Raw genomic sequence first — 9,581 nt, 5'->3', positions numbered from 1 at the left:
GGGGGAATACTGTACTTGTGTATATTACGATAACATGTAAATTTTCCAAAGGGTCATGTGCTTTTATGAATTCTATTAGCTAGACCAATGTTTATTCCCCTATAATAACGTTTTCTAAGATAGATCCGGAGGAACTTTAGAGTATTTGTTGGAAATAATTTTAATCGGTGAGCATCTAAATCCAGTACGTGTTGAAAACGATGGAGATAAGTACAATTTTCAAATTCGAGTGACGCTGAAAATTACAACCCAACTAAAATGCACCTTACCATCCTACAATAGAATTGATGGATGAACCGCAAGTACAGAAATGCTGATACAGACAGTTTTCCCAAACCATATGTATTGTAGGTAATAAGTAACATAGATTATAGTGCCATTTTACCATCTGAATACTGCACACTTTTCTTTTTTTCCTATTAATTTGCTATTAAAGGTACCACTTTGGCAACCTCAATTTACCTGAGAAGTGTAGTGCCACGTGAAATAAGTAAGTGAACCCAGCGGGCTTCCACCACTAGATCCTGATACCATCATACCAAATAAATTTGGATTATTTTCATTAGTACCCCTAAACTATGTATTCTGTCTCCTGATTTTTTAAAATCGTTCAAAACGTCCCCTAATGTATAGAAAACATATCAAATTATCTACTCCCTTAATTTTTGTGGATAATTTTAATAGTTTGTTGACATGGCACGTTATTAAAGATAAAAAATATATATATTTTTACAACATATATGCTTATTATTAGAAAATATTAATAAAAACTTAAGGCCCATTTAGTTTTAACCATTGATCTAAAATATGTAATTTGATTCATTTAAAGTTATTTAAAAAAACTCTAGAGTTAAGCAGCCACCCCATCACTCACTCTCAGCGCCACCCGACACCATCCCAATTGCACCTCCTCTATTGGCTGATGACCCTGCGAGTGCCGGAATGCCATCGCGAGCATCGGAGACCACCCCTCATCGTCTCCACCATCTCAAGCAGTGAGAGCCTCCCTCGAGCCTTGGCCGTCACAACAACACCTCGCCAAAATGCGCCCAAATGCCCAACCGAGCCTCCTAACTGAACGTCGTGATTCCCCATTCCACTCGCAACCACTAGCGGCAATGTCTTTTTCAACGAGCTCTTTTGTGAATCCCGTAGCGAGCCTATTCTTCGCAACCATTGTGAGGTGGCTTGGTTGGGTTCGTGATTGGTGTTTGCGAGAAGGGACGTGGCCGGTGCCTTGCTGGGCTTCACTCTCCGGTGAGGCGTGCTCACAGTGGTGCAACGTGGTTGCGGATGTGGGGGTGATGGGGGGCGGCAACACACATACGTGTGAAAATAGGATTCTTCAAGTTAGAGCCAAGAAAGAAGACTACCACTTAATCTTTTTTTCTTTTGTTTTTGGAAAAATTTTATGTTTTAACTTCTGTTATATTATTTTAATATTAAATAATTGTTATATAATTTTAAATTAGAATTGAATACATTTAACTAACCTTTTAACAATGTGCCACGTCAACAAACTACTAAAATTATACACGGAAGTTAACGGAGGGATAATTTGATATGTTTTCTATATATCAGGGAGCGTCTTGAACGATTTTAAAAAATTGAGGGACATTTTGAAACATAATACATAATTCATGAGGTATTTATGAAAATAATCCAATACATTTGTCAGCACAGAGACCTTATTTATTCTTAATTTAATTATAATATACCCGTTTACTTACGGTTTTCTTTGCTAAAAGAATTTTAATGTTAAATGCTTTTCAAGTGTCTGAATCCATCTCAACGGCAAAGGGGCATTAGAAGTACTCTAAAGATATTCGTAGTGGAGGATCAAGTATCAACTCTTAAACAAATTAGGCAATATTAAAAATATTCCCCATTAATTAAAAAAAAAAAAATTGGAGGGGGTTAGAAATATACTGCATTAGTTGTTCCTTCCGAATCGGATTTGAAGCGTTGGATTGTTTTTCCCCTCTAATTTATATAAATAACAATTATTAGTCTAGCTTTTAGATTATAGTTTCATATCATGCTACCAAAATCCTAGTTTTCGTTAGCAATTATGTTTCAGACAGGGACAACCAATGGTGCATATGGAGGGTTTTCTTTTTGTTTATATTTTAATCTTATTTTCCCTTAAGATCCTTATTTATCTTCTTGAATTTCATACCATAGCAACTTTTCACCCCACATAATATATCAATATATAACACCAATTATTCCAATAAATTTTTTGGAATCCTTAGCACCAAACAAATAGGAAAAAACAAGTTTGATACATCATCCTTTTTTTTTTAAATTATTTAACAGTCATATTTCATCCTTTGAGATTCATTGATTGAATTGAATATGACTTCAGTCCGAATCTCCAGCTCATCCAATTATTAAAAATAACAACCCTCTTTTATGGGCATACATGATAAACCGTGCATGAGAAGAAGGTCAAAAACTCAAAAGTTCATGTATGTATGTATGTTTTATTTTTTTTAATGGCCTTTTAGGAGATTGGAAAGGCTTTGAAATGAGTACAGATTTGGCTCTACACCTTGGTTGGAAAGGTACAGCTCATTTTTCTTATTCTTCCATCATTTTTCGAATTGCAGAGCTCAAATTGGATCGCAGTTTTGTGGCATCAGTTACTTAAGGCATTTCTATAACTGACACTGAGAATCTGAGATGGACCTATATAGCAGGTTATAGTCACGAGATATAGAGAATCTCTACCCTTCTAATTCTCTAATGAGTTCTTAGATTACATCAATTATGAGAGAAAACTAAGCAAAATCTAATTTAGGAAATCACATGATTATCCAAATCTCCCACACATTCATCTCAAAAACAATATCACACCTTTTCCATAGAAAAAATCACTGTCAATCCCAATACCATGACAACGCATAATTCTGTAACTTGCATGATTCAGTTTATCATCGTATAAAAGCTAAAATCACTTGGACAAACCCAAGTATTTATTTATTTATTTATTTTTGCCAGAAAAATCATGGGCAGGCCCAGATTATTCTGGTTATACTTATTCTCCCTGGTGTCAATAGCCAACTTATTAGGTATAGTGAATTCTGCGTCGCTCGACATTTTCATACTAGCAGGGCAGAGCAACATGGCCGGCCGTGGCGGAGTCGTTCGCGGGAGGTGGGACCAGTACGTGCCACCACAATGCTGGCCCAACCGGCGCATAAGCCGGCTCAATGCCGGGCGCCAGTGGGAGGAAGCACACGAGCCACTCCACGCCGACATCGACGCCGGCAAGGCCTGCGGTGTCGGGCCGGGCATGGCCTTTGCGAACGAGGTTGTTCGGGCGAGGGGCTCGGACGAGGTGGTGGGGCTGGTCCCGTGTGCGGTTGGCGGGACGAGGATCAGCGCGTGGGCGCGAGGGACGTCGTTGTACAGTGAGTTGGTGAGCAGGGCGCTTGAGTCGGCGAAGAATGGGGGAAGCATACGAGCCGTGTTGTGGTACCAGGGAGAGAGTGATACGGTGATAAGGGCGGACGCTGAGGGCTATAGAGCAAATATGGAGAGGCTTGTGATGGACTTGCGTTCTGATCTTAAGATCCCTGATCTTCTGGTTATTCAGGTTTGGTCTTGTAATCTCTGCTTACTACTTGTAATTTTATTTTACTTTTTTCTGTGGGTTGGAAATTGATGATCATCTAACATCAATCTTATCTGAAATGTTCCGTGATAATTTTTCATTAAGACAATATTGAGTTAAAAAAAATGACTAGATGTGTTGAGAAAAAAAAAAAAAAATGACAAGATGTACCTTGTGGGCAGTGGGGCCATTCCCATCGGATATGCCCACTCATTTTTAAAAAAAAAAATTATATTAGGATTTTAATAAATATATTTACTAGTGATGTTTCTCGTCGAATGTTACCGTTTTTTTCCTCACAATTTTGGTCTTTTCTTACAACTAAGTCGAAAATTTGATCAGATTAATATGGCTGAAGATAAAAAAATTGGTTGATTTTGTTCGTCGATTTTTTTTATTATTCTTAAAGCAGACAAATTAACATATCACGAAATTTTAGGAAATTATTATGGTAGGGAGTGTACAATAGCTTTAGTAAGTTATTGAAAAACGTTTTCTTAATATATATCGCTTTCACCAAATACATACATGACCAGAAACGATTATTATGTTGTATAATAGAGCAATAGTCAAGGAAAATTTAGCTACTTTCTATCGAAAGACTGATAATTTGGCTAAAAAAAATATGGCGACAAGATTTTTGGGATTATATTTAGTGTGACTAACATTTTTCTTACACTATTTTAAGGCATGTCAGAATCCTGTTTGAATCTGTTTCATAATTAGAGCGGACTTGTGATTGTGGTGGTGCAGGTTGTACTTGCATCTGGAGAAGGAAAATTCACAGATGTGGTTAGAAAGGCTCAGCTAGAGATTAACTTACCTAACGTCAAGTGCGTTGATGCAAAGGGATTGCCCCTTAAAGCAGATAACCTCCACCTTACGACTGCGTCTGAGGTTCGACTTGGTCTAATGTTAGCTCATGCGTTTCTTGGTTCTTAGTACTCATGCCAGTAACCTGAATTTTGTCTGTGTGAAAAGTTGAAATTCATGTTCATGAATCAGTTTAAGCTATTTGTCTATAAAGGTTTTACTTTGTATAGTATAAATATCAAAACACAAGCGTTCCGTCCATTAAGTAGAATAGCAGGATTTCGACTTAAAGCAGATACCTCCACATTCTTACTTCCTTCAAAAAAAAAAAAACAAAAACAAAAACAAAAAAAAAAAAGAGAAGAAGATAGCTAGTGCCTTTCTTGCTTCTTAGTTTTCAAGAGTATCTGTGATAATACAACAAGGTGTATTCTTCTTGGAGTTATTTTGAAAATTCAGGTTCATGAATTGCAAGTTTTTATTCTTCCAAAGCTTCATTTTGTAAGTTTAGTCTGTCGTTCTCTATATGAAGAAAAAGCAATGGTTAGGATTCAAATTCATATTGGTTTTTTAAGTTATCAATAATACAGAATATTGGAGCTTATTTTATTCAACAATGTTGTCAACAGGCCTAGTAGGTACATTATCTCAGCACCACTAATGCCCAAATCTTCTATACCTGCTTGTCAAATGGCTCCTCAAGATTAAATGAATTGTTAATGTTAACAAATCATCTTTTAATATATAAGATTACTCAAATCTTGTTGAGATTTTTGAGATTTATGATACCAATCAATATAATTTAGAACATGCGAAATCTTCTAACGCCGTTACAACAATGTCGGTGCAAATTAAGTTGTGAAAAGCAACGGCCACACAATCTTTTAAACTGTGTAAAGTTAATTTTGAAAAAAAGAAAAAAACGCGTTTCTAAAGAGAAATAAAAAGTAGCCACTAAAAACCAAGATGGAACGAGAGCCACATAGAGAAGAGGTATTGAGATGGCGTCAACATATTCATGGACTGCTCTCACCTCCTCTCATTGCCTAAACCAACAATCGCCTTTCTTCCCTTCTGGTTCTCTCTCATGCAAAATCTCAGTCCCTTCCCGCCGTCTTTCCAAGGCCAAAAGGTCGTTGATAGTGACAGCAATATTGGACGCCAAGCCTACCATCCTGGTCGCCGAGAAGCTCGGAGAAGCAGGTCTTGAGCTGCTCAAGAGCTTCGCCAACGTCGACTGCTCCTACAACCTCAGCCCCGAGGAGCTCTGCACCAAGATCTCCCTCTGCGACGCCTTGATCGTCCGGAGCGGCACCACCGTTAGCCGCGACGTGTTCGAGTCCTCCGGAGGCCGGCTGAAGGTGGTGGGACGCGCCGGCGTCGGGATCGACAATGTCGACTTGTCGGCCGCCACGGAACATGGATGCCTTGTCGTCAACGCCCCGACCGCCAATACTATTGCGGCCGCCGAGCATGGGATTGCTCTGCTCACTGCCATGGCGCGTAACATCGCTCAGGCTGATGCTTCTGTTAAATCTGGTTTGATTTTGCTCTCCAAATTTCTGTCTACAAATTCAGCGATTCTAGAACGTTTCCTCTTGAACTGCTTATATTAAAGTGTTGCATTCCTCTGTTGTTATGCTGCCTAATGCTATCGCAAATGATCTGAATTCTTTACTTTGATCATCAACTGAGAATGCCATTGTATTGAATAGAATTCGTATTGTGGATTCTTTTTCTATAGTTAGGCCTAGAATGGTTATTCTTAGTTGATTTTCATGCCATGTACAGGGAAGTGGCAGAGGAGCAAGTATGTTGGGGTGTCCCTAGTGGGGAAAATACTTGCTGTGATGGGGTTTGGAAAGGTTGGATCAGAAGTTGCTAGGAGAGCGAAAGGGCTCGGAATGCACATTGTTGCGCACGATCCATATGCACCAGCAGATCGTGCCCGCTCAATAGGCGTGGAGCTAGTTAGCTTTGATGAAGCCATTTCAACTGCAGATTTTATTTCCCTGCATATGCCTCTCACCCCTGCTACTTCCAAGATGTTCAATGATGAAGCATTTAGTAGAATGAAAAAGGGAGTTCGGATTGTCAATGTTGCCCGTGGGGGAGTCATTGATGAGGAAGCTCTACTTAGGGCCTTGGATTCTGGGATTGTTGCTCAGGTAACTTTTTCTATTGACAAACATCCCTTTCCTCGTTAAAACCACTATCTTAGTTTTGTTTGAATTACCCTTTTTTTTTTTTTAGGCGGCACTTGATGTGTTCACTGAGGAACCACCACCGAAAGACAACAAGTTGGTTCTGCATGAAAACGTGACTGCAACTCCTCATCTTGGTGCTAGCACATCTGAGGCTCAGGTGTATCAATTTGTCATAATAATCAGCTTAATTTGTCACTATATTTTCTGGTTTACCATCGTTAATAGCATTTAAAATAGCTGTTTTTCATAATAATCAGGAAGGAGTGGCACGTGAAGTGGCGGAAGCTGTACTTGGGGCCCTGAAAGGTGAACTTGCAGCCACTGCTGTGAATGCACCAATGGTCCCTGCAGAGGTAGTTAATGGAAAATTTTCGACTCCATTTATGTCCTATTATTGGCCTAAAACATGTGGTTTAGTTGTATACATTAAGAGCGTGTTTACCAAACGGTAATTGAATGAGAAATGTAATGGGATTGGAAAGAAATGTAAAGCAATAACCTCTTTTAGCATTACTAAGCATAGTGATAAGAATTTTATCAATATAATTATTAAAATATCCTTTGCATAATAATTAAATAATTTTTGGCTTGCCTTACATTTAAATTTATTAATAGTAAGTAAATTTAGTATTTATAGTCTTTAATCTGGTATTAATACTAAGGGGAGTAACTAGTAAGGAATGGTATTAGCGTTTCTTATTTCCTATACGTGGCATGTTAAACTTATTTGTAATTATAACAAAAGAATCACTACTCCTTTCATCTTTAAACGCGCCATAAACTCATTAAGCGCTTTAATTTGACTTGGTTGCTAAGCATGCCTAGTCCGTGATCATAGGTTTTGTCGGAACTGGCACCATATGTTTCATTAGCAGAAAAGTTGGGAAGGCTGGTGGTTCAACTGGTTGCAGGAGGAAGTGGCATAAAATCAATAAGGATAACTTATGCATCTTCTAGAAGTCCAGACGATCTCGACACTCGTCTGCTACGTGCAATGGTTACAAAGGGTCTAATAGAGCCAATTTCAAGTGTTTTTATCAATCTGGTTAACTCTGACTTCATAGCCAAACAGAGAGGACTAAAGATAACAGAGGAAATAATCTTGTTAGACGGCTCACCAGAGAATCCATTGGAGTTCATTCAGGTTCAAATTGCCAATGTCGAATCGAGATTCGCCAGTGCCATTTCGGATTCAGGCGAGATTAAAGTTGAGGGAAGAGTTAAAGATGGAAAACCTCATTTGACCAAAGTGGGGTCGTTTGATGTTGATGTGAGCCTTGAAGGAAGCATAATATTATGCAGGCAAGTTGATCAGCCAGGTTTGATTGGGAAAGTTGGGAGTATCCTGGGAGAAGAGAATGTAAACGTGAGTTTCATGACTGTTGGGAGGATTGCTCCTCGGAAACAAGCTGTCATGACCATTGGTGTTGATGATGAACCCAGCAGGGAAGCACTCAAGAAAATTGGAGACATATCGTCCATTGAAGAGTTTGTTTTCCTCAAGTTGTAAGGAAGTTAATTTACTCATCACTATTGTCAAAATCTGTTTTATAATAAATTCTTGAGAAATTCGTTTGGTAGATAGTTTTTGGCACGATAGTTTTGTTTCATAATGCAATATCCATTTTGTGATCATATTGCATAGCTCCTTATCAGTATGTGTTTGAAGTGTTAACAGTAAGAACTGCATATTTCTCTAGTCAGTGTGTACACCCCCTTAAATCTCTTTTATCAATCCCTCCACTTTGATACGCAGATCGATTGCGCTAAATTTCTTATATTAAAAGACTACGACGAAAAAATTTAGAGAAAAACACATAATTGAAAGATGTGTGATTTTATATTGTAATATTCTGTTTTATCGTAGTGATTATGAAGGCAAACATAGTTTTAAAAAATGAACATTATGTTTTTATTTATGACACATTAGTTAATCATTCATTACCGTGGGCCTGTTTGGAAGAGTTTTTTAGAAGTTATTTTTAATTTTTTAACTCTAAAAACCGTTTTTAAAAGTGTTTAGATCATTTATTAGAAATGTTTCAGCTTTTAATCGCTTTTATTTTAAAAACTATTCGACTCATTAATCGCTTTTATTTTAAAAACTATTTGACTCATTAATCGCTTTTATTTTAAACCCTTCTTAGAAACCACATCTTTTACATCACCTCTTTTACTAAAAAGCAAAAGCTGCGTTAAACGGATCTTGTACAGTATCTTTGACACGTTTCAACTAAAGATTACTACCTGGCACCTGCAACGCGGCATCACCACTTGAGAATCTCAGCCCTGTTTCAAGCAAAAGTAGCCACCTCACTTACTACGTGTCCGTTCCCAAATCAACTAACTACTTATAACCTACTCAGTACCACAATGAACTGAACATAAATGTTACGCTTTGATTTCATGAGATCAAGATTGGATAAAATCCTTGGTGAATTTTTTTGGAAACTATCCGGCTCAAATCCTGCAACATGAGCACTACAAGAGTAAAAATCCACTTGCCTATTTTTCTCTCCTATCTTTTTTTTTTTTTTTTTTTTTGATATAGAAATTAATTGTTTGAATGCGAAAACCGTGTTAATTCCTTTGCTCTTTTGTGCTTTCTTTCTCGTAGGGAAGTGAAGAAATGAACAAAGATGGTGCAGTTGAGACCAATGTGGACACAGTAGATACTGTAGATTATCAGACACCACCGGGACAGGAACACAAAGAACGTAAGACGGCTGACGTGCACGTTGTTCATCTGACTCGGAAGAGTCCAGGTTCGGCCTCGGGCGGCGGCGGCGGCGTCCTGGCTGATGCAGCTGCGGCGGTTGCCAATGCCGCGCAATCAGCCAAGGATGCAATATTCGGTGGCGGCAAAGATAATAAGACTAGGGAATGAGTGACGCCGGCTAAGTATTTCAAGTCCTCTCAACATATTGCAATGAAAAGATAGT

At 38.3% G+C, this 9,581-nt stretch overlaps 3 protein-coding genes across 3 annotated transcripts in view; all 3 read left to right on the top strand.

Annotated features, from left to right (window-relative positions):
- The window catches only part of LOC112092573 (probable carbohydrate esterase At4g34215), a 2,855-nt gene extending 1,777 nt beyond the window's left edge, over positions 1-1,078 (top strand). Inside the window, exon 3 of the mRNA XM_024169076.1 lies at positions 849-1,078. Coding sequence (XP_024024844.1) covers positions 849-1,078 — 230 coding nt within the window. The remainder of the gene's footprint in view (positions 1-848) is intronic.
- Positions 1,079-1,118: 40 nt separating this feature from the next.
- On the top strand, positions 1,119-4,561 carry LOC21390206 (probable carbohydrate esterase At4g34215). The gene is made up of 4 exons (XM_024169081.1): positions 1,119-1,257; positions 2,511-2,567; positions 3,063-3,601; positions 4,373-4,561. Exons 1-4 carry the CDS (start codon positions 1,119-1,121, stop codon positions 4,559-4,561), a joined length of 924 nt encoding a protein of 307 aa, XP_024024849.1.
- An 854-nt stretch (positions 4,562-5,415) lies between these two features.
- Positions 5,416-8,388, top strand: LOC21390205 (D-3-phosphoglycerate dehydrogenase 3, chloroplastic). The gene is made up of 5 exons (XM_010103365.2): positions 5,416-5,971; positions 6,224-6,600; positions 6,686-6,796; positions 6,897-6,992; positions 7,478-8,388. Exons 1-5 carry the CDS (start codon positions 5,434-5,436, stop codon positions 8,147-8,149), a joined length of 1,794 nt encoding a protein of 597 aa, XP_010101667.1. The 5' UTR covers positions 5,416-5,433; the 3' UTR covers positions 8,150-8,388.
- The last annotated feature ends 1,193 nt before the right edge of the window (positions 8,389-9,581 follow it).

The sequence above is a fragment of the Morus notabilis genome, unplaced genomic scaffold, assembly GCF_000414095.1.
Source record: "Morus notabilis unplaced genomic scaffold, ASM41409v2 Scaffold557, whole genome shotgun sequence".
Classification (NCBI taxonomy): Eukaryota; Viridiplantae; Streptophyta; class Magnoliopsida; order Rosales; family Moraceae; genus Morus; species Morus notabilis.
The sequence above is the reverse complement of the archived record's forward strand: the minus strand, read 5'-3'. Positions and strand labels throughout refer to the sequence as shown.

Coding starts and splice junctions, on each gene's coding strand:
- LOC21390205 (XM_010103365.2), top strand. CDS start 5,434: ATGGCGTCAACATATTCATGGACTGCTCTCACCTCCTCTCATTGCCTA. Junction 6,601..6,685: donor ATTCTGGGATTGTTGCTCAG/GTAACTTTTTCT, acceptor TTTTTTTTTTAG/GCGGCACTTGATGTGTTCAC. Junction 6,993..7,477: donor CACCAATGGTCCCTGCAGAG/GTAGTTAATGGA, acceptor CCGTGATCATAG/GTTTTGTCGGAACTGGCACC.
- LOC21390206 (XM_024169081.1), top strand. CDS start 1,119: ATGTCTTTTTCAACGAGCTCTTTTGTGAATCCCGTAGCGAGCCTATTC. Junction 2,568..3,062: donor TCTACACCTTGGTTGGAAAG/GTACAGCTCATT, acceptor TGGTGTCAATAG/CCAACTTATTAGGTATAGTG. Junction 3,602..4,372: donor CTGATCTTCTGGTTATTCAG/GTTTGGTCTTGT, acceptor GTGGTGGTGCAG/GTTGTACTTGCATCTGGAGA.